This window comes from Clarias gariepinus, chromosome 22 (genome assembly GCF_024256425.1).
Source record: "Clarias gariepinus isolate MV-2021 ecotype Netherlands chromosome 22, CGAR_prim_01v2, whole genome shotgun sequence".
Lineage (NCBI taxonomy): Eukaryota > Metazoa > Chordata > Actinopteri > Siluriformes > Clariidae > Clarias > Clarias gariepinus.
Window position 1 is genome coordinate 21,674,714 of NC_071121.1, and position 25,740 is coordinate 21,700,453.

General features: G+C 36.0%; 1 protein-coding gene across 1 annotated transcript in view; it reads right to left on the reverse strand.

The window, feature by feature from the left end:
* Positions 1-4,940: 4,940 nt before the first annotated feature.
* ada (adenosine deaminase) overlaps positions 4,941-25,740 on the reverse strand; it is a 30,568-nt gene continuing 9,768 nt past the window's right edge. Inside the window, exons 4-11 of the mRNA XM_053482580.1 lie at positions 21,444-21,587; positions 21,206-21,321; positions 18,641-18,765; positions 14,280-14,351; positions 12,088-12,189; positions 9,801-9,868; positions 9,273-9,402; positions 4,941-7,242 (exon numbers count right to left, since the gene is read on the reverse strand). Of these exons, the coding sequence (XP_053338555.1) occupies positions 7,138-7,242; positions 9,273-9,402; positions 9,801-9,868; positions 12,088-12,189; positions 14,280-14,351; positions 18,641-18,765; positions 21,206-21,321; positions 21,444-21,587 (862 nt within the window). The 3' untranslated portion in view covers positions 4,941-7,137. The remainder of the gene's footprint in view (positions 7,243-9,272; positions 9,403-9,800; positions 9,869-12,087; positions 12,190-14,279; positions 14,352-18,640; positions 18,766-21,205; positions 21,322-21,443; positions 21,588-25,740) is intronic.

The following is a 25,740-nucleotide window of genomic DNA, read 5'->3' on the forward strand; positions in this document are numbered from 1 at the left end:
AGTGTGCAAACGTGCATCGCCATGCATGATCACAGCGGCCTCGGACAGCAGTCCTCTGTGTTTAACCTGAAGTTTAGGCTTCGGCTCTTTAATACGCATCTCGTTGTAACGAGCACTGTTAATTGTTGAACCTATGTTGAGGATGTTTTCGTTCCATACTCTCTTGCAAAAAGAAAAACAATATATTAATTTTGGATTGCCATGATTTACCAGGTTGTAAAGCTGCCCATTCATCTTGGCCAAAAGCTTCTAGGTCCTGTAAATCTCTAGGTTGTCCTGCTTAAGCTTTTTGCGTCTCTTTTGAGATCTCCCAAAAGAAATTGTGAGACAGGAGACTGTGAAGGCCACTCCAGAACTTTCACATTTTCCCGTTGTAGCCATTGCAGGGTCTCTTGGCCTTGTGCTTCAGATCACGGTCATGTTGGAATTCAAAGTATGCCCAATGCGAATCTTCTGGACTGATGCAGACAAATTGACCTCCAGTATTTTTTTGATAACATGCTGCATTCTTCACCCCCTTATGTTATATTTTAATGACTTTTCTCCAAATATAGCTTTTAGATCTGTGGCCAAAAAGTTCAGTTTTGGTTTCATCATTCCTAATGACGTTGTGCCAGATGTTTTGAGGTGCTGTTTGGTATAACGTAAGCCGGCTGTTTTGCGTCATTGATGCATCTTTTTCCTGGCAGCTCGACCATGCGGCTCATGTTTGTCTAAGCATTTCCTATTGTGCATCTTGAAACAGTCACACCACTTTTTTTTTTTTTTTTTCTCAGATAATCCTGTGTTTCAGCTGTAGTTGCTTGCGGGTTTCTCTTTGCATGCCAAACAGTTTCTGAAATATTTGCTCTTCTACTTGACATTGGCTTCGTTTCAACAGCATCTCTAATTTTCCTCTCCTGTATCAGAGTTTGAACAAAAGAGATTGGAATTAAAAAAAAGTTTGGTTGTTTTGTTGTGTACTTTTCCTGGTTTATTTTTCTCTAGGATTATTCAACGGATGTTTTGCCTTCCACATGGCTTAGTATTCAGCCACATCAGCCCAGTCCTGGATGATACAGTATGTGCAGCGGTCTTTCCAAAGCCCTGAAACTGATGGGCTTTTTAAACCAGAACACTGACTACACTCGAGCTCATTTCAACTATTCAAATGTATTTAAATTTTAGATCAGGACCCCTTAAGTGATTACAGGGATGATGATGTACAGTACTGCTTGTCAATGTGTAAATAATTTAGAGCGCACCACCTGAAAATAGCAACGTTTGTATTATTTTTACTATTTAATTATTTATTATGTAAATTAAAAAAACATAAAAAAATCAATTATAACTTTAAACTATTAAAGTAATTAAATGTAAATAAGTAAATAAATCAAGTAAGTAAGTAAAAAAAAAGGTATTACTTTATGATTGGTCATATTCCCCCAAAAACTTTTTTACATATTCTGCAAGGGTGTTTTTTTTTTTTTTTTTTTTCCCCACTCATTGTCTATAACGCTTTATCCTGTATTCAGGGTCACGTGGGGCCTGGAATGTATCCCAGGCGGCTTAGAGCACCAGGCAGGGTACTCCCTGGACCGGGTGCCAATCCATCGCAGGGCACCAAGCACGGAGAGAACATGCAAACTCCATGCACACAGAGACGGGAATCAAACCCAGACCCTGGAGGTGCAAGGCGACAGTGCTAACCACTACACCACTGTGGCGTCTACTACATCTAATTGAGTTATTTGTTAGTTAATTAATTAATTTTCAGAAATTTTGTCTCGCAAAGAATAAGCTGCATCGATAATGAAACAGTCGTAAATTTCTAAATCGATTTGCGACTAGAGGTGGAAAAAGTCTTTATTTTAGTGAGTGAAAGCATACAGTAAAACAAGACTTTTGAAGCTTAGTACGGTGATAAGCGTCTTAAAACATCTGAATGCTGCAAGTGTTTTAAAGAGAGCTGTACGCCTGTGAATGACGATTTTGCACAATTAAAAGTCTTGCGTTGTATTGAACATCCCTCGTAGCTAGCTAATTGAACACAAATGTACAATGCCTAATTAGTTAGCTAATTAAATAGGCAGTTAAATATTAACTATAACTAGCTAATTGAGTAAACTTAATTAATTATACATTAGTTTTTTTTTTTATTTAAAAAAGCAGTGAGAGAAAAAAGACCAAAAACTAAATCTATGGTGTTTGAGATTCACAAGTACTTTAAAGGTCATGATGGAGACATTGGCGGCTCAGTGGTAGGATGAAAATTGGAGGGTTGTGTCAGGAAGGGCATCCGGTATAAAACCTGTGCCAAGTCAAGTGTGTGATGGGATGGTCAGCTGTGGCACACCCCTATCACCTACAACAACTTAAAAAAATCTAAGAAGTAAAATGTCTTTTTTTCTTCTTTTCTTCGCAATTTAAATAAAGCAGAAATCTTCCAAAATAGCACTTAAGTACAGTAACTATTATTTTCCATCTCACTTTACAGCTGTCGAGGCGACCTCCTCTTTAGTCTGCTAATCTGCGACACAGCACTTGTCTCAGTCTATGGGAGGCCTGTTTCCGCTTGGATCTCTATGGAGACGGTTGGGAGGGAACTTTAGAAAGCATTTGCATTCGCTTTCAGTGCTATCAAATTTAAGCAGAGGCTTAGAGCAACCATGCAATTAAGCTGAGAACCACCATGTCAGACCGCAGGGCTGTTCTGGAGAGAGCCGAGTATTTATCTTTCCAACCCGCTGCTAAAAACAGACTTACAAAATGCCATGTTTTTCCCACCAGCTCAGTAAAACAGAAAACAAAACAGACAGAAACGGGGTTTTATTTATTTATTTATTTATTTATTTATGAAACCAGTGTCCAAAAATAGGAATAGAAAAACAATTCACGGCACTTGAGATACAGTATGGTATAGCATGAAGATCAGGCTAATAGAATTTGGACCAGAGATCCTACCACTATTGTAAAATTGGACATAAATTCAATGGTCTCCACTGGCCTCCACAGTCCCTTGGTGGACTGCAGTGGTGGATGGATGGATGGATGGACGGACATGATACTTGTGGTGGTAGCCAGCATAACTAGTCTACTTCTATCCTCTGCATCCTCTTCTCTCACACCAACTAACTTCATGTCCTCTCTCACTGCATCCATAAATCTTCTCTTTGGTCTTCCTCTAGACCTCCTGCCTGGCAGTTCCAACCTCAGCATCCTTCCACAGATATATTCACAATCTCTCCTCTGAACATCTCCAAACCACCTCAATCTGGCCTCTCTGACTTTATCTCCAAAACATCTAACATGGGTTGTCCCTTTGATAAACTCATTCTTGATCTTATCCATCCTCGGATAGGATCAAGAACCTCAACATCTTCAGCTCTGCTACCTCCAACTCTGCCTCCTGTCTTCTCTCTGGTCTCACCACTGTCTTGAACACCTTTCCACATAACACACCTGACACTTTTCTCCACCCATTCCAACCTGCCTGTACCCGTCTCTTCACCTCCTTTCCACACTCTCCGTTACTCTGGACTGTTGACCCTAAGTACTTAAAGTCCTGCACCTTCTTTACCTCTGCTCCCTGTAACCTCACTGTTCCACTTGTTTGAATGTAGGACCTTCTTTAAAATGTTTGCACCGTTCATGTGTTTTACTGTTCATGTGTTTTAAGAGTCTCATCATTGTACTGTGCTTAAAGTCTTTTGTAACTGTCAATCAGTTTCACACCTTTATTCACAAGAAATTTTAAGTTAATTAAAAGTCCTGGTCTGTCTGGAACGCCCCTCGTAGTTGTGGGTGACCAAGGCTCACTGGTGCAAATGGGGAGTGAAGGCTGGCCTGTGTAGTCCGATCCAATAGAAGCGCTAATGTAGATAAAAATGAAGAAAAGGTTAAAGCTGGTTCCAATAGAAAGATGCTTTGGTGTCAAAGGGAGAGACTCAATATCAGGCAAGTGGTCATATAGTAATGTTATGGCTGTGCATGTGCCTCATTCTTTAATTTTTTTATCTATTGCCTAAGAAACCTATAAAGAGTGAAAAGTGTGAAGTATGCCACGCTACCCAAACATTTTTAAAACCTTGTTTTCATATTTCTTAAACTTAGGACATTTAATGGATATCTGGGAGTTACTATAAATACACACATCTGTACAGTGGGGTTGAAAGGACACCACTGTGAGACCATGTTTTTTATGTCCAGTATTTATTTATTAATTTTGTTCTAGTTTCTAGAAAATTTTAGAATTTCAACATTTGAAGAAAGCAAATGTTCAGTATTTTAAACTTTTAATATGCAAAATTCTTTTTTAGGTTCATTTGCTAATGTAAGCAAATACATGTTTACAATCAGATTGTCCCCATCTCTAATTCCTCCTGAAAATGTACAGATGACACTCTGATGGATTTTTCTCCCAAATTAATAATTTTCCCACAAATTTCCCCCCAAAAATAGCTGTACCAATGACTAAGAAACTCTTAAAGACATGTAAATGTTTCTAAGATTATACTTTTCATTTAAGTTAATGCTGTCTATAATATAATTTCTAATAAAACCTTTAAAACTGAAGAAAGAATGCACATAAAAAAGAGGCAAAGAGATGATGTCTTGGTTGTTGCTTGTGATTACATAATACAAACCTGATATTGTTCATATTTAATTATCTATAGTTAATGTAATGTGGTGCAATGTCTGCCCCCTTGTGTTAAGACAAGGAAATACAACAAAACAATTAGAAGGATGTTCAGTATCAAGCAGTAGTTCCCAAAGTATCATTTAGATTTTTAAATTTAGTGACTGTACTGAAAATCATAAACCATCATCAAAGTTTTTAATATTTATTTCTGAGTTCTTTCAGTTAATATCCTGCTATAAGTCACTCAAGCTGAATGATTTTAATCCAAAGTACAACCTAAATCCTAAAATTATTTTATTTATATCCACTGTGCTTTAAATTAATTTTTAAGATAAGAAATGGAAGGCTCTATTTCTTTCAAATAGAAATTACTGTACAAAATATTACTGAAATAAATTTTACTAAGGGTATTCACGGTAGAGATTGCAGGTTAAAGAGTTCGGTGATAGCAAAAGTTTGACAGCCCCCTGATATGACTGCACAAGAAGCAGACAAAAGGTGTTTCATAAGAATAAATGCAGGATTATATTATTATATATAGATATAAGAAATACATAAATCTAATCCTGATAACATGGTTTAAGGAATCTTAATATGTAACACATGTTAATAGCAAAAAGAGTAAATCAAGTGAATTTAATGAAACATTGTTAATCACCCCACACATTGCAAAACTGTGTATTACTCTGACTCAGTGTCAAGTGTCTCCTGACAAAATGGCTTAATGTCACATTTAATTGGTCTGAAACCTTTTTTATGAAAAGTCAGTTGATAAAGTAATCCCTGGTAAAATAAGCTCTTGCAGGAAAAAAACAGGCATATTGTAAAAAATGCATGTCCTGTATTAATCCTTATCAATTATTCACAAATGCTAATTACAGCAATTCTACAAGGGACGTTCAAGTCAAACCAGGATTTTTGATTGTGCGGAATAGAAAGGACACAGTGAAAACTCCCTTTATTTCTATATATAATGCTTTGCTATCCTAATACACTTATTAGTATAGCAGAGCATTATTTGTGCTTGGATACCACAAATGTAGAAAGATTTCTCAGTAAGCCAGAGCCATGTTCAGACTGCCTGCATCTCATCTGAAACGCTGGCCTCACAGGAACTCCTTTAATGCGCAAAAGATGTGGAACTGGCTTGGAGTGAGGTCAGGACTGTACAGTGGATGTGGCAATATTTGCCAATTGTAATGTGTGTGCAAGTGGTGTTGGTGAATGATTGTGTGCACAGTTCCCACAGACAGATGCATCTCTTTTGTTTGGTGACAAGGTGGATTATCAAGGATTATGCACTTAACTCACGGGAACGACTCCAGTGTGCTCTGAGCCACCTCGTAGAAATCTTTCTGCATTTGTGGTGCAGATCATTAATTATTTTTGTACATCCTTCTTTAAAATGTTTGCACCATTCATGGGTTTAACTGCAGCTAAATCTCATCACTGTTCTGTAAGGAGAAACGCCATCACTAACCTAGGTTTCACTTAAACGCCCCTTATATATCTAGATCAAGATCAAGAGATAGAAAAACTGAGGGCCAAATCCTATTTAGTGCAATAATGCAGCTCTTTATGCAACACACACCAACACTGTTGTGAACAAGGACCGGCCCACACACTGTCTGATTTATTAATGTACTCGAAATATTATAAACACGTATTTCAAAACACATATCTTTAGTCATATTGGTAAAATGTGCGTGTGTTGTGTTAAAACAGATTTACAAACATTAACAATATTAGAAAAGAGCAAATACAGAACAAATATCTAATTTGTTTTTTATAAGAACATTAAGAAATGTTATCATTCAAAATTTCTAAAATGTATTAGTATTATTATTATTAACTACAACAGGTTAATCACATGTAATGGCGTAAACTACCCTCTAAAAATGTTGGCACCCTTTATATAAAAAAAAAGAATGTATTTTAAAAAAAAATACAAAAAGAATGCAGTATATTTTAAGCTAAGGGTACATTCTTTTTAAAATACTGCAATTTTATCTCTGGTTTCACCAAACATCCCTCAAACATCACTGATGCACCATCAACATAAGCTTTATGAAGGGTGCCAATAATTCCTAAACATTTTTTTTTCTTTTTACATTTAAAAAATCTCTAGATTTTAATTCCAGCTTTTGATTTTATATTTATTTTGCACTATGAGAGATTTATGGTCATGTTCTGACCTGGTAAAGAGCTGTAATGGGCTGTAAAGGTGTCTGCACTGCAGCCACAAGGATTCGTGTTTCATTGCTTTATATAGTTAATATTCACTGTGTTTTACATGTGTTTAGGTTCGTTACCTGAGGTGTTTCCTTCACATGTCAGTATGCAAAAGATTTTATTAAAATATGCTACTTACTAAAATATATGCTATTTAATTACTGTATGGTAAACAAAGAAGAAGGGAATGCTCTCTGTTAGTTAGGGAGCTTAGTTATGAGATTGAGTTCCTGTGGGGTTGTCCTGGAAAGGCTCGGTCCGCTTGGGGGTTAGCTGATCTGTGACTAGAAGCTGGCGTCATTGATCATGCCGTACGCCTCATAGAGCTGATTCAGTAAGTCCTTCTTCTCCTTTTCGGGCAAGAAGCATGACTTGGCTGCATTTATGTTCTGCAAAACAGAAATGAGAGCAAAGTAGGAATATTTGCCAGACTGAGTTTGTTTTATAATTGTTTAATTTTTATTGATTGTATTAGATATCCCTGTTTCAGCACGGACATCCTGTGGCTTCTGTGGAATGATATACACTAAGTTACTTTATACTGGCGTGCAGTTGTTAAATTATTAAATCTCATTGGTCAGTTTTATCAGTATTGATTATAATTTTTTTTATGAGAAGTGTTCAAGACTTACAATATGATGAAATTTCTCATAAAACTGACTATATAATGACTGCTCTGAAAAAAGTGTAAGCTATCATTTAATTCACAGGTTTATATTAATATTATTTTAGATTAATAAATTAATAATATTCAACACCTTATTCAAAGTGACTATGGTATGGCAGTATTGCAACTCCTCCAAAATAATTAATAAGATTTTAAACAAAGAAACAAACAGTTTGCTAAAGATTTTTGTTCAGACACATGGATTTATCTTTTTTTTTTCCTGACTTTTATCCAGTGTCAGTGATTTGTAATGGTTACATTTTCCCATCAAATCAACATCTGTAGAGTAGGTCAGCTTCTGCTTTTTAGTTTCACAGAAACATGACAGATTGCAGATCTTCTTGTTAACTTTAAGAAATAGAAAGTAACTGTAGAGTAACTAGATTTGTGCATATTTTATAAACTGAACCTCAACTATAAGTCAATAAAAATACAGTATTGTATTTTATGTGGTGCGGAAACAACTCATGAAATAGCATAAACAAAAGATTTTGGATATCTCCAAACAGAATTTACACAGATATTCTAAGGAAGGTGAACGTTTCTTTAAGAGAATCATTACTGATGATGAGATGTGGATTCATCACTATGAGTCTGCGTGTAAACGGCAGAGTATGGAACGGAAACGAACAAAACGAAAATCTTCAAACGACAACCAGGAAAAAGTCAAAAAGTCTGCTGGAAAATTGATGCTTACAGTTTTCTGAGATTCTCAAGGACCAGTATTGGAACATTATCAGGAAAAAGGATTAACCATAATCAGCACTCATTACAGTGAGATGCTTATTGAAGAGCTGAAGCCTAAACTTTGAATTAAACACAGAGGAATGCTATCCAAAGACTTTGTGATCTTGCATGACAATTCTGCCCACACTGTCAAAACATCTTGCTCTGACAGACTTGAACCTATTTGGTCGCATGAAAGCAGCCCTACAAGGACGAAGATTCACTTCTGATTAATAAGTGTAGACAGTGGTGCATTGGTGACTCGTAGCTCAGCCTAAAACATTTTTTTTTTATTGGAGGAACCTGAAAACTTGACAGATGGGCAAAGTGTATTGAAAATTATGTCTTTTCTGAAAGTGAATTTAAATCAAGTTTACAGCCAGAGGATGGATAATGTTTGACTCACCCTTGATTAAATTAAATGATGCAGATTAAATTAAAGAAATGTGATTAAATAATTTTCTGTGACGGGCTGCAAAGTGCCTACAGATACAATTAAATAATTGTTTGATTATGTAAAAACCTCAGCAGCAGCCTTATTTCCCCTCTCGTCTGTTTCAACCACTTAAAACTCAGCATCACCAGTATACTCAGTATAATCACTGGGCTGATCACCTGTCATCATCTGCACCTGATTCTCACTGTTTCATGACTTAAGTTAGATGGCTTTTATGCTTGAATGAATCATAGATCACTATGTGGCTTAACAAACAAAACACATTCCTCTGAAACTGATCAGACTGAATAAGAAAGGCTTTCATAAGAAGCCTCGAACAATATTCCTCAAGACAACATTAAAAATATAAAGTCTGGATCTTTGGAGGCAAAATATGATGAAATAAGGGGTGGCTTAAGACTTTGGCATAGGTCTGTGGATTAGCAACTAATATAAATTTGATTATTAATCTTTTTACATTAACCTAGGTTGTTGGATGATCTAAATCTACATTTTCTCCCAAACTAACCAAAATCAAAATTGTTTAGAGAGTTCATACTAAATAAGACGAAAAAAAAAAGGTCTCTTACCAGCTGCATAAACTCTTCCTCAGTAAAGCCCATGAACTGCTTCGCAACCCGGTAGTCATCATCCAGTGTGTTTTTCAAAATTATAGGATCATCAGTGTTCAAAGAGTAGTTTGCTTTGTCTTCTTTGAACCTGCAGAGATTTGTGAGTGAGTACTGGAAGCTGAACTGTTAGTTTTGAGAGGCAGGTAAGCCATGACACTCTCACTGGGACTCACAGACACACGTAAAGACTCACAGGGACGTGTAAGAAATACAGCAACACAGCAAATTCTTCACTAATTTTTTAAAAGTAGCGCTACAGTTTCTCCAGAATTATTGGCACCCGTTAACAAAATGAGCAAATCATTTGTGTGTATGAAATTAGCATTACACACATTGTAATTTCACTCAGACAATAAGAAAACCTTTATTCATTCTGGGCAATCATATTAATAAAGTATCATATTGACTGACTTGGAGTCAGTTTGTTAGTCATTTCACTGCTTTGCAAGAATACAGTACATTTGAGTTCACACTAATCAGATTTACCTGATGAGTGGATGCTTAGTGAAGTCTGGATCACAAGCTCCTGTCATTATACTGGAGATTGGACATGTCTGAAACACCAGAGACGCACACGATTAGCAGAGTCATCTAAACGATAAATATTAGCACTGTATAAACGTCCTGCACTCATTCTCTCTTTGTGTGATTGAATTAAAATGGTTGTGCAGGATTGTAAGTAAATCACTTTAAATTCTAAGACAGTCTGATGACACACTGATTTCCACCAGGGGGAGATGTGACACCAGCTCACTTTTTTTTTTTTGTTGCTTTTATTTAATCAGCACTCCTCTCTCAACATCTCATAATAATTATTAACATAAGCTCCATACTGTATGAATATAAGGTAAAGTAAAAACATGTTTACATTTATTTGCAATTACAGTTTGTAGCCAGCTTACATATTACAGTAATATTTTCCTCCTATAATTTACAAATTAATTTATTCCTGTACATATCGATTTCTTTATTTAGTACTAATTAAAAATATATATTAGCAGTGACTTTAACACTATACTATAAATAAGGCAGTTGACTATAAAGTATTGTACTTGTAGTGTACACTGTGTATTATTAAATATTCTGGGTTTAAAAACACAAATCATACCCCACACATCATTTTAAAAATGGATTATGGTAAATCTGTGCCCACAGTAACACTAATGGATGCATAAACTCTTTAAATAATATTTTTTTATGCAACAGCAGACAAAGTACTCAGGCTTGAACATTAAAACATTTTCCCCCTTATCATCAGGTTTCCTCATGTTACTGAAGCAATCATGCCAAAATTACACAAAGCTTCATCAGGAAAACAGTCAAGAATGTAACTTTAAAATGTATGACTTTAACAGCTTTGATTTGTAGAACACTTCCTGGCCACTAGATACTTTATGGTCTAGTGTTATTATTATTATTATTATTATTATTATTATTATAATTAGTAGTAGAATATAAAAAATAAGATATACACCAATCAGTCATATCATTAAAAACATTAACATTAAAACCACCTAGGATTTGGGTTCCTCTTGTGCCACGACCTCTAGGGGTTTGCTGTGGTGTCTGGCACCGGGTTCGCGGCAGATCTTTTAGGTGGTCTGAGATGTGGTGTGGGTCCACCATGGATTGTACTTTGGTCTGGCGTATCCCATTGGTGCTCGATTGGGCTGAAATTGGGGTGTTTAGAACTAAGTGTTCTGGGGCTGGTTCCATCATGGGGAGCATTTACTTTTTTCGTGATTTGTGCTCCATTTTGTGTCTTTTCTGTGGGATTACCTTAGATGGGCTGACCTTTGGTCCTCACAGGCATGAGTGACACTTGCGTGTCCATGATCCTGTCACCAATTTAACCCATTTCCACCAAAGCAAACCATGTGCTAGTTCATGTGTGGTGCTAGCGTCGGTGTAGAGCTAGTTAAATAGCTAACCTCCGGGCTAGAGTGTCACATCAATATGTTACTGTATACGTTCATCTACGTCTCTACTTTCCCAGAAATGCTAGCGGCCAAAAATAAATAAATACAAAATGCTAGCAGCAAGCACAACAACAACATTGGTGAACTTCGACATGCCTTTGCGAGCAGTTCTCCTCATCATCTCCTCAGCAGCTTTAACATTAGAAACATGCATCTGGGACCATTGCATATTGGGTATTATTTTTAAAACTTTTAGCTGGTAATGATAATACCACCCCTAGCCCCTTGACATAAGTGGTTCTTTGTTCTAGCCCAGTAAAGTGTTGGTGCCATGGAACCATTGTTTTCAGCCTAAGAGCTCCAACCTCATTGGGAAACGCCATGGTGGAAAGAGGGTACATGATGTTCAGTTCACCTGCTGGTGAATTATTATGGCTGATGAACAATATAAAATGATACTCCAAATATAGTAGGAAAATGCAACTGTGTATGCATGACTAAAAACTGTACCTGCAATTTAATGCAACCGTATTTTTACTTTACTGTTTATACATATGAAACTTAAGTAAAATAAGTAAATAAATAAAATAATAATATTTGGACAAAGAAAATAATATTTCAGTGTATTTAAAAAATTCATATGCATAATACTGCTAATATGAGCTTAATTACTGGAAATTAGCAAATATTTAAACATCATGTAATAATCTTATCAATCAGGTGTTTACACAGTTTAAACTGCAGTTTAACATTAGAAAATAAAAATTATTTTCAATAGAAAATACAGTAATAAATAAATAATACAAGGCAACCTCTAACCAAGACAAGAACTGCTTTTGGCACTGTGTTTATACCTCAAAGTGCATGTTCTGTTTAAGCAGCTGTTTGTACAGAACTTCGTCGTCGACTGTATGATAACCATGTCCGATCCGCTCGGCTTTCAGCACCTCGACCGCCTGTATAAAGTATAAAAACACATGTTAGGAACATTTGAAGAAAAAAGCCTAACTGAGAATTTTAACTGAATTTGCATCAGTTTACTCTAAGCCTTTGTGTACGTTTCCTAAATCCATCCAGATTATATTCTTAATGTATTTTGTAAATAGAAACATTGAGAAATGTAAGTGCAGGACTGAGTTGGTGCGCTGCTTTCTCTTCAGTCAGTCAGAGGCCAAGTGTTTGCCTTGGTGTGTTATGATGATAAATGAGGGGAGAACCGAAATGACGCAAAATGATTCATTCGCCATGGGGCCATGGTTTGTTGGACCATATTACTTCATATACAGCAGAGAAATCTGGGAGCAGAAACAAACCTATTAAGGGTATATATGTATAGCTGAGCTTTCACTCTCTGTTTCACTTCATTTAATTCTTTAAAAACATCATATAAGTTGTACTTTAGGATCAAGTACAATAAATAAATGTGTAAATAAATCAATGACCCCTTTCATTATAATTTGACTAGCATGTGTTCTGTTTTTAACAGCCTTTTTAAAAACAATAATCTGATGATTAAGGAGAACTAGTACGAGATAATTTAAAGAATTTTCCAGTAGTAAGAAAAAAATCACTATATTATTAACTCCTTTATATGACTTAAAAAATAAGCAATGACTGTATAATAATAAAGCTCCACAAGAAAATGTCTAAGGGCTTAGTCAAGACTTAAGCAATACTATTAGAAAATAATTTGTGTAGCATGCAAAAAGGGTTATGACAAATGTGACATCATTATACAATAATGTGCAAAAGTCTTAAGCCACATCTTATTTCTTCATATTTTTACATAAAGAACATGCAATGTGTTTTCTATTTAATTCAGGGCAATAGTTCTCCAGGCTTCCTAAAGTTCCTGAATTTTTGCCTCTTGTTTTTGGCTCTCATTTCCAGTCCAGTCCCTGTACCTGACCAGTTTCAGAGGAACATGTTTTGTTTGTTAAGTCACACAGCGACCTAAGAATTATTTAAGCAAAAAAAAAAAAAACATCTAAAACCACGAACCAGTGAGAAAACAGATTAGTTATGCTGAATCTTGAGTGACTGGAACATATGAGAGGGGAAAACAGATTGCTACTGAAGAACCCATTTTAAATAATATTTTAGGCACTTTTCAGCCTTTCTCAGTAAAACATTAATTCCAATTTCTTTAATTTAATCACTTTAATTCAATCTAATTTAATTTAATACAAAGAAATGAGGGGTGAGTCAAGGCGTTTACAGTCTTGAGTCAGTGACCAAAATGAATGAGAAAAAAAACAATGTTTTAATGACACGCAAATTTTTTGAATAACAACAATCAATATAATAAGAATAGTTTGTTATTTTAAGCAATGAAATTGCTATACAACAATCGATTTATCGATTAATCATTTATTTATTGATTTAGTATGAAGTTAGTACTCTTTAAAACCTTCTTGATTGCTTTATGAAGATCATGTACAGGAATCTGTAATTGAGAACTTCCTAATTTTTTATATTTTTGTACAGAGGTGGAAACCCTGGCATCAGAAAGTAAAAGTCCTGTGACATATAGTGTTTGTTCCACTCCTTAACTTAATCAGCCTATTTTATATTAAGTCATATGTTGTCTTAATACTTTTGGCCACTGCTGTAGGTTTGGGGATACATATCCAGCAGCACTGCACTTGTGAATAATGCTGATTGTTACTTGGGAGGCAAATAACATTTTACATTAAACCAACTGCTGCAACTGTAATTATATATAAAAAAAATCTCACTAAATCAATGTTACATGTTTATCTTTACTCTAAAAGAATCTAACATTTAAAATCTCTCAACATTACACCGCTATGCTGTGTAATTGATCTGCTAAAGTAATCAAGCTTTTCTGAAGAAGTCTTTAACCTGTTGACTTTGTGTTCCTGCCTTTACAGCATGTACAACCTCCACATCTTGATAACCGTTTATTATTAATTCATAATTGTTTTATCATATACAGAGTAGCCAAGGGTCAGTGTCATTGTGTCCGTGTATGAGCGCAGGAAGTGGTGCATACTGTTCCATAAGGAAAACAAAGAAGCCTCACCTCTCTCACAACAGATGGAGGGCCAGCCTCTCCTGCATGCACTGTTCTGTGGATGCCACATTTCTCTGCTTCCTGTCAAAGACAGATGCTGTTATACAGGTTCAAACTGCTGAGTTGATGAATTCTCGACTCTGATTGGTCAGTTTTCTCTGACAGTAGTGCAGCTGCAAATTACAGTTCTATTATGCTATCGCTTCTATATTTACATTTTTTGTCCCTTAAGGGCTTGTATAGAGGAGGCTTCACATGATCTAAGCTTCATAACAACCTAATTAAAACTTTTTATATTATATATTTATAACGAAGTAATCATTAATATTATTAATACAATTACATGCATATTTTAAATTTCCAGTGTCAGAAATGTATTTATTCATTTTTTTAAGGTTTTCACAACAGTAAAGTCTAGGGACGAAAAGACTATGGTGTATTGGAATTAGCAATTTCTCTGCAACAAGCTGCAACAAGCTGCATGTTCCACAACTCCCCTCTTAAATGAAATATGAGAGATCTTTTTTCAGTCCAAGTTAGTGTGTGCACACGATACAACATTAAACAGGTTTCCACTTGTGTACAAACCAGTAAACAAGCATACTTGCTTTTTAAATCTGACCCATATCTGATTTACTGACCAAATCAGATTTTTCAGATTTTTTTTCTTAGATCTGAACAGATCCACATGCGCACAGGAGAAATGTGTCACGTGATGTGTTTAAATTAACTATAAAAAAGGCACATTATCCTTAATATTACCTTTTGTTCATTGGTGTCTGTAGTGTACCAGCAACTTTTAGGGTGGAAATGTTTTGTGGAATTAATCAACATACGTTAAGGTTTAATCAATAATTTCATTCGTTTTTATTGGTTCGCTTGCATGAGCTTTACAAGGCCAATGATTGGATCTTAAGGTGATAATGAATGAATGTACGCAAATTAGATGTGGATTGTGTGAATATTATTTCTTGTTCATGGTCATCCTCTATCTTTTGTAGCAAAATGGTGATAAGGGTCGTGATGTATTGAAATAAATATTGCATACGTTCCGATTTGACTGTTTAGACTGAGGTTGCATTGCAAAAACAGATATATCTGATTAAGTATCTGATTTAACCATATGAAAGGCCTTGTTCAGACTACAGGCAAACCTGATTTGTTTCCGTGAACTCCGATCCTCCCACTGTCATCACTGTTGAAAGTGACAAGGGCCTGTAGTCACTAAGCAGAGTAAGAAATCCTAAGTGGCCAAAAATTATCAATGTGATGCAATTTTGGTCCTTTTTGGTCCAATTTTGGTTTCAGAGCAATTCATCAACATTCATAAATTAGGAAATCACTCCTATCTCCAACAAAATGTGGGAGAGCTCTGATGGTGTCATAACTGTTTAGAAGTAGTGAGAAAATAAGATTAAGGCAGAGATGTACACAGAGGATGGACAATTTAGTAACACTGAAAGAAACAGATTTCTTAAAATATATGTTTAAACAAAAATTTTAACACTTTTCACTTTTTAACTAACATTCCATATGCAAGAATGTTTCTGCAGGTGTGTGCTACCTTATGGGTATTTAGTAACGTAAAGCTTTGAAACATTGACACAGCTGATGGTAATAATAAATCACACTCTGCTCTTACAGCACCACAGATCCCCACACAGGGTGAAATTAATACATTTAATATACTTACAGTGGGAGAAAAAAGTATTTAATCAGCCACCAATTATGCAAGTTCTCCCACTTAAAATGATGAGAGAGGCCTGTAATTTTCATTTTCAGCCTGGTGCAGGTCTACAATTTTGTTTCCATTGTCCTTTGACAGCACTTTGGTCTTGGCCATAGTGGAGTTTGGAGCGTGACTGTTTGAGGTTGTGGACAGGTGTCATTTATACTGATAACAGATGCCATTAACACAGGTAATGAGTGGAGGACAGAGGAAGAAGTTGCAGGTTTGTAAGAGCCAAAAATCTTGCTTGTTTGTAGGTGACCAAATACTTATTTTTCACCATAATTTGCATATAAATTCTTTAAAAATCCTACAATATGATTTCCGGGATTTTTTTTTCTTATTTTGTCTCTCATAGTTGAAGTATAGGTACAGTATGATGAAAATTACAGGCCTCTCTCATCTTTTTAAGTGGGTGGCTAACTAAATACTTTTTTGCCCCATATTATATTAAATTATTTTAAACAACTGTTATTTGAGATTCTCCGTTATAAGCAGCACTTCATTAACACTGTGTATCCCAGTGTTTCACACTCCTCTAGGGTACATGCGGAAAACTGACAGGTGGCATTGATGTTTTCACAAATTGCCTCCGTTCATTATATCTTTAGACATAACAATAGGGCAGAGTGTTGCTTTACTTATTTCTTTACATGCAAGCAAAATGCTTTCATCCTCTCTATAGTTTTCTCTATAGTCATTTTGACAATTTGACAGTCCTACAAAACTCTATTATAGGGGCTTTAAACAGTTGTGATTTGACCAGTCTGATTAGGATAACATGTAGCCAAGTCACGTATATATAAGTTTCATCTGTGTGCATAAAGCTTTCACACAACTGGTGCTGATTTCACCATTCTGCTTTTCGGTTTTACAAAAACCTGTTAAACCTACCACACCCACTATAAAGTGCAGCTTACTTTACGGCTCTCAGTGTCGTAAAGAGTGACGCCACACGCTTTCCTTGGCAGAGTTCTAATCCTCACTAAAAACAAGAGTAGAAAGCTTCCTAAACTTTTATGTCCTATTCTGAGCTATAAATATTTTCGAATTCCAAGAAGTAATTCTGAGACGCTTAGCTAATACCTGCCCAGGTAGGATTTGGCTCTGCTCAGACTGCCAGCCCAAATGTGATGCATTGTTGTCCAATCTGCATCGGTCGCTGTGGTAATGACACCGGAGGCTCACATGCAGTTAAATGTGGTTAACCAGATATGCAAAAAATCGGCAGTCTGAACAAGGCAGAAGTGAAACAAATCAGATTCCATGTAGTTTGGGCTGTTCACACTAGCATGAAAGAACAAGCAATAAATTAAAAGATAGGGCAACTTTGACCAGCAGTGTGAACGTAGCCTAATGCATTCACAAGACAGAGTTACACAATATACTTGTGTTCTCCATCTTGACAATATGATAAGTAATGAATTTAAGTGATTTTCTCTCTCAAGTTTATGGCATAAACAGATGTCTTAACACAGCCATGTTCCAAATGATCATAGACCAGGAATGCACCCTGGGGCCGCTTTCATTTCCTTCATATTTTTAAGCATCTTCCCCCCCATGCTTAGCTGTGCACAGTTCCCAGTGCAGCATGTTCCTCAATATTACTCGATGTTCCAAATAGTAAGCCATGTTTTTTCTGAGTGTAACAACAGTCTCATGGCTGAAATCTCTAACTGACAACACGTAACTTACCCCCTGGCAGAAAGGTTTGTCTGAAAACATTCAAGGAATCCTGGGGCTTTTATATGAACAATAATTAAAAAGAAACTTTTGAAATCATGTCATCAGATCTTTGGAGAAACTACTGCATGTTTCCTGTTTCTGTTTTACACTAGGTCTTCAACCGGTTCCTTATAGCACTAAACTGCACTTTATGGTATTAAGTAAAAACCTATGAGTGACTTGCGGTGTTACAGGAGACCTTGAATGTATCAACAAGTTACAGATAAGCAATGTGATAGCCTAATGATATGCTTGTTATCTAATTTCACTATGGTGATTTCATAATAGCTCTGATAAAGGTTAATTAATATCTTTCCTCGCTTATAACACCCACGGAGGTCAAATGTGAAGAAACATTATGGCTCTCTTACATCATGCAATGTCAAGGATCCCAATTTAGAAAGTTAATTTATTCCAATGTTAAACTTAATTTACTCCTAAAGAAACACGCATGTGTATCAAAACAAAATGAGGCATTTGACTGTTATCACTCTTATTGTTTTTCAAATACAAGTAGTGGCCTTTTATACCAGAGCAACATGTATAGCACTGTTACTATTGGAAAATCACACTTGCACCCCCATTCTAGACCACCCTGGAGAGAGGACAATACCCCATCACACACCCCCCGGCTTTCTCAGACATCACTGGCTGACACCAATCACCACTGGAACAATGCATCCTACCTTCTAGCTCCTTAGAATATAAATTTCAATTGTGAAGCAGAGTTTCTCTCTGAATAAAAAAAAAACGTGGTTAAACTGACACTGGTCACTGGACACTAAATTGCTTCCAAAATAGTACACAAAAATCAACAAATCATGTAATATTTTTTAATTAAGTCATGTTTGTGTAGGTGTTAAAAAAGAAAAAAGCATATGTCATTCTATATATAAATTGTATGAGACATGTGTACCTCATAGGCTTTGCGGTGGCCAGGACAGGCTAAACAGTTTAGAGACTCATCTCCTGCTAAATCTATGGCTACTACGCCATCGTTCCGATACTTCTTACACAACTCCGCCACTTCCATGGACCAGTCTGCATAGAGAAAGAACACAAACACAAATGACGTATTAAAGCATAATATGGCAATAGATTAGGAAATAAAAAGACTACTTAGTCATTTAAAAAAAGAAGGTCCATTTATAGCCATTTCATGATCATATGGGTGTGTTCTTCCTGGTGCAGTGGCTTTTGTGTGTTACACAGGATGCGTCAGTAGTGTGAAAATGCAGTGAGCGCTGACTCAGATTTCAGAAGATCATTTGATATTTATATCACACACAGACATTATCTCAAATTCTCATCTACTCTTCGGTCTCTACACGAACTTTCGCATCATCAAACTAGTTTTGGCGGTAATCACATGTAGAGATGATATTTGAGTGGTATGCCGTCATGGAATAATCCCAATAAAAATTGTTGTAAATAAGTACAGTAGTGGTTCATACCCTTTAAAAAACAAAAGAACAAAAGATGTCTTGGCCATCATTTCTGTATTGTTTGTGACCAAATTCTGTTGCACTTAAAAACTGAGCTCCCATTAACTTAGTAATAGCTAGCATTGCTAACAGCTCACTCTTTATTTTAAAAACATGCTGTAGGTAATCTACAATATCATGTAGTATTTCTTTTTGGAAAGCTCAGTGGCTAAAATGCTGACCTACAGTGTGGATCAGCAGGACGCAGGTTCATGTCCCAGCACCACCAAACTACAGTACTACTGTTGGGCCCCTGAACAAATCCCTTATCAAGGTGCCTGTCTCTCTCCAGGTCTCTCTATGAATTACATCTTAATGACTGGTTTCTTGGATGTACGTGACAAAGGGTACCTGGCCAAAAGCTTAAACATGCTGATAATAAACAGAGATCTTTAGACACCATGCACGTGTGTGTGTGTGTGAGTAAGAGAGAGAGAGAGAGTCCTGGCTGGTGGTTAACTGGCAAATGTATCGAGGTGCGGCGGACACAACAAGCAATAATTCTTCTTTTTAATCCATTTTAAAGCTTAACAATTCAGACACTCTCTTAAACCTAAAAAACACTCTGCAGACTTTGATAGTCAATAAACTTAAATAAAATAAAAGAAATATATATTTTTGTAGTTTTTTTCTGTGCGACCCAGTACTGGTCAGCAGCCCGGTTGTCAGGGACCACTGCTGTAATGCACAAGTGGGACTTGGGAATAATTGTGTGTACAGTTCCCACAGACAGATGTGTCTCATCCACAATTTGTTGACAAGTTGATTTTAAAGGAACAGGTGCTCCACTCACTGATTGTTCAAGACTGTAATAGGTTCCGAGCCACTTCGGCTAGGATCATCATTCATGGATGTACAGCCTTCTTTAAGACTTATGCGCCATTTACATGTGTTACTGCGGCTAAACGTATCATCACCATACTGTTCTGTAATTGTCCATTACAGGGTAGATGCGACAGTGTGAGGTTGATCACTTTCTAACAACGGTATGTTTTTAAGCATTTATCTTTTTATAAATTTAATGCCTTGGCAATTTGCTACAGAGGAATCATTTGTTAATTAAAGAACCAATGTCATACTTTTGATCTATTAATAGTTACTTTAATACAGTGACATGATTTCTTTTGTTAACTGAAGAAAGCCGTCATAAAGACTTTCCCCTAGTGGAAAATAGGGATCTGACGCTGGAGACGTTCCTTTCTAAATTAAGACATTTTTAATCGGAGCCATCATGGTGGTGTAGTGGGTAGCACTGTGGCCTTGCGCCTCCAGGATCGGGGGTTGAATTCCCGCCTGTGAGTGTGGAGTGGGTTTTCTCCCACAGTACTAAGACAGATTAGGTAGATTCGCCTAATTGGCATTCCCAAATTACCTGTAGTGTGTGTATGTGGCCTGTGATGGATTGGCATCATCTCCTAATTTGTGATGTTAAAGTCATGGTCTTTATAGTCTAATTCTCTATCTTCTTTCACCAAAGTCGTATGTGATGTTAGTTTACATATGATGTATTATACAGACAACTTGCACAACAAAGTATGTTGCAGTACAGTACATACCGTATATTAAACTTCCAACTGTGTAAATTACACACTGTTCCTATTGACAATTTGTGATCTAAGTATGGATAAAAAAAAACAAAACAACAGAAGTAAAGATTTACTGTTTGGGAAAGAAACTGAAAGCACACTGAGCACCAAGCTACTCTACTTTCTCTCCACACCTCCTCGTTTGAAATACCACACTATAGAAGGCAGCAAGATGATAGATGGCAGAAAGATGATAAATCAACGTGATGTACTAGCAAGCATGCATAGCACATAGGTGTTGATCTCTAACTGGCAGACTCAGTTAAGCCTGAGCTGAGAGATTCCTCATAGGGCCTAGCAGTGAATTAAGCTTCTCTACACTCTCACCCAGATCAACATAATGTACTTACAGAGGGCAGGAAGTGAGTAAGAGTGAGAGTGAGAGAGAGAGTGAAGGAGGGGGTACGTTACTTGGCATGTGCCGCATGCAGCACAAAATGGACCTGGCTTTGATCTTGAATTTGTTCTCTCCCTCCTTCAGGCCCTCATTCACAAGACGCACCACATCATCTGGGGTCACGTCACCTCTGGTGAGAGAAACAGGAGACAAAGACAATATAGTCAAAAAATAACTATAAACTACATTTATTTTTTAATTAAATGAAGATGTTATTATTTTAATATATATAATCATTTGCAGATGCCTCACTCTTCCTGGTCCCATCCGATTGGCTCCACGTTGCAGTTGGCCATAAGATGTGGACTGTACCTCACCTCCACGTAAATCACTCCCTCTTTAGCTTTGGTCTCCACAAACTCATAGGCGATTCTCTTAATAGCCTCTTTGTCCCCCCTAAAGTCACAACATAAAAAGGGGTAATTCACACGACAAACCAAAAGACTATACTGTATGTTGTGTAGCTTCTGCATGAGTGTGCAGCAATAAAAGTGAAACAACTGTGTTAAATATCTAACTAGTTCTTACTTTGCCACATTCCCACCTGGGTATACACACCTACATTCCCACCACCGGGGAATTTCCAAACATGAGCTGGGTTTACAGATTTACTCATATAATGTATTTGATAATGCTTGACTGAAATGTACATTGAAAAGCAGGATGTGATAGTTTCAGAAAGTAAGTACATTCTACAATCAGGAAGGAAATTCTCTCAACTTTTGACCTAATTATTTTGTAGTTTTTTTTTCTACCCACTGACAGGGACTTTACACTGGTAGGCACTTGACATAAAGAATGTCTCTCACCCACACACACACACACACACACAGAGGTGAAAACCTAAGCGCAAAAGTGCAAACAACAGCAGTAACACTCCCGAGGTGTCCAATATTACCAACAAACAGCCAGTGTATGTTTTCATTTTAAACAATCAGGAGCCACACACTATTAAAAAAAAGTCAACAGCAACTGATTAAATAAGTGAGATGGTATATGGATGCTTATTAATTGGAAGTTCACTCTGCACAAGCACAGGTGTCCTGCAGATAAGGCTGGACTATTAAAGCTCCTGGTTAATGATCAGAATGTTGGTGGACTGGCACCGATGGCCCCTTAAACAAGACCCTAAACCTTCTTTGCAGAGGCAGTGCTTTTGTGCTTTTGTGCTCTGTCGCCAACTTTCTAACAAGCTGTGATAAGCAATAATAATAATAATAATAATTACTGTATATAATAATACAGTATAATATAATATAATAATAATTCCACTGTTCTGTAACATGCTACTGTATATATTTGACAAAAGTAAATAATTCACCGTAACACATATAGAACGAAGTCTAGCATGAGCCAAATCAACTGATAATTTCTCCATATTTGGATTTTTTGGGGCTCTACTAAAAAAACATTCTTATCAGAATTACTGCATTGTGGAAAAGATTATAAAACTGTTTAGTTTCTTAGTGGCACAACATGGCAAAGTGCTAAGAATATGACGTTTAAGTTATTAGCTTTGGCTGGAAAATTATTTATTTTTACAAACAGATGCACAAAGGTTGAAGTGTCCAGAGAGCAACATATGAAACTCTCCAAGCCTTCGCTGTAAAAATCCTACAATCCTTGGCCGATTTATCTTGTTAATCTTTTGCCATCTTTTAGATGATCTAATGTATAAAGCAGGCAAATCTGTGAGCAGCACAATGTTTGTTGCTGTGGAACCACAGGCAATAAAAGTTCACTTGCCAACTTGCCAACTTTTCAGAAAAGCTTGAAGTGAGATCTTGTATATAAGGCCACTGTGGCCCAGCCACACTGTGGTATTGTGGCCCCTTTGTGTAAGCCCAGACATTCTGACTAACACTAGCCATACACCTTACTGTGCACGGCTCAGCTTCTGCATATTTTAACGTTGCAGTGTTAAAGTGAAACAACAGTAGCATGTAACTGAAATGGGGCCTATTGTATAGTACCCTACCCACCACCCAAAATGCCTAGGTGCTCTTCCACAACTTCATGTAGGCAGGCATGGCGTTTATACATAAGCCCTATACATAAGCCATCTCTCATTGGGCCAATTCCTTTCTTCATTTAAATTCAATATCTTTCACTTCTTCTTTTTTTTTTTTTTTTTACTTGAAAGGACCCTCCTGTCTTTGGGGCTCTGAGTCATCCTACACCCTCCACTATGACACCCCTGAGGCAGTTCTGATTTACATACAGAACAGAGACAATTATGATATTTGCACTGAATTTAATCGTACACAAAACAATGTATCACTATTTATATTCATAAGAACGCTGAGTTAACACAACTGATTAAGAGAGAAACACAAAACACATGCAACATTATGTAAAATGCAAAGAGAATGTATGAGGACAACTAAGGCCATGCAGAAACTGATGAAAAAGAGGAAAATTGAAATATTATGAATTTTTTGTTAGAAAAGTCCAGCAAGAGATTAAGTAGGTGTAAGAGAGATAGAGAGATAGAGAAAGAGAGAGAGAGAGAGAGAGAGAGGATCAAAGATTTAAAGAGTGCTTTATTGGCATGACAAATATGGACATTCGTAAGCTCAGAATCAAGTCACAAAATAACAGACATAAACAATAAATATACCCACATTTAACTGTGCAGTCAAAAACATAAAAAATAAAAGTGACACTAGTGAAAAAGTAAAAAAAAGATATTAATAGTAGTATTTGTATTATTATTATTATTATTATTATTAATAATAATAATAATAATAAAAATAATAATAATAATAATAATAATAATAATACCACTTGGCTACTACTAATAATAATAGTAATAATTATAATAACTATAAAAGATGAAAACGAGGGAAAAACAACAAAGAATGTGAAAAGTACAGTCAAAGTGGAATTATTATTGATACAAAAGAAGGGGAAAAGTAAAGGTAAATGTACTTTTACTAAATATAAAGTGCTGCATGAATGATTGTGAATCTGTTTCTCTCTTTCTTACATATGCACGTGATTCCCTCTCAATCTAGTTTTTATAAATATAAAAAATGCTACATCATTTTATGAATGATTAATCTTGGTTTAATCGGTTTTAAATAAATACTGATGTGTATTTCCCTCTTTGTATAATACTGTTACCACACTCACTCAGTCTGTTAATCTAGTGGGTAACTTTACTGCAGTCTGGAAATGCGTTTAAATGTCAATTTCTTTTATTATAATGTTGATCTGTTCAGCACTGTTATGACCTGTTCAATTATTATCCCTGCTTTTGCGTTTGATTGATGCCCTCATGCAGCTGTAAATTTGTGCTAATTTCAACTAGATTACTTCACTTAAAAAACAGCTCTCCGGCTGCAAAACACCTATAAATTACAGAATGAGGCTGGAGATAAATGATTTAGCTTGTATTTCACAGACAATTGTTTTGAACATGAAAGCATGAGAAATTGGAAAGGAGGGCATTAGAGCGTGAGAAGACGAGGGATCGTGTAAGCCTCATGTTCACTGGGTAAGAGCTGGCAGCTACAGTATGCTTAGGTTAGTTTATTTGTGTCTTGTAGTTAATATAAAACCATACGATACTAATTGTACTTGCATGTCTATAGGATTCATAACGTTATGTTAGCATAGTGCTAAAAGCGTTAAACCCTAGCTAATATTAGATGCTAATTAATGTTAAATGCACTTATTAGCTTATACTGTATTTTGAGTTGCAGCTATCTTGATTGTGTTTGTGGCCATTTGCAGGTGATTTGAAAAAGTGGAAAAAATGGTAACGTTTATTTCGTGCTTTCTTTAATAAACATCTGAAACTAAAATAGATGCTTCGAGGGTGGTTATTAAAGCAATCTGTCAGACTAGGATCAGCTAGCAAGTCCACTAACAAGGAAAGAACAGTATTAGATTATACGCATGGACTAATAAAATTATAAAATAAATTACTTTAAAAAAATGTATACTAACCTTGCAACTAACCTTATTTTGCAAATAATTACATGTCTACTCAAGGTACATAATTATTTGTATCATTTATGATTATGTATTATTTATTATAACTTATATTGATAGGATGGGGGGAAATAAGAATAACATAAGAAATAAGAAAACATCAGCCAAACATATAAAAAAAACAACAACAACTGACATTGTACAGTACTGTGCAAAAGTCTTGAGCCAGCCCCATTTCTTCATATGAAATTAAATGGCATTAAATTAAATGATGTACATTAAATGAAAAAGATGGGAACGGGTTATTGCGACAAGCTGAAAAGTGCCTGAAAATACTATTTAAAAATAGTTCTGTAACACCAACCTCAGCAGCAACCTCGTTTCCCCTCTCATCTGTTCCAATCACTCAGCATTTAGCATCACCAGTATACTAATCATAGGCCTGATCATCTTTCATCATCTGTGCGTGTTTGTCACTGGTTTGTGCCTTAAGTTAAATTTTTTTTTATGTTTAAAAGTTCAATTAAGTGGGTTGGGAGCCAAGAAATCAGAGGCTCATTGGGACCAGGGTGCCAATACTAATGCATTACATGTAATGAGGACTTTTTAT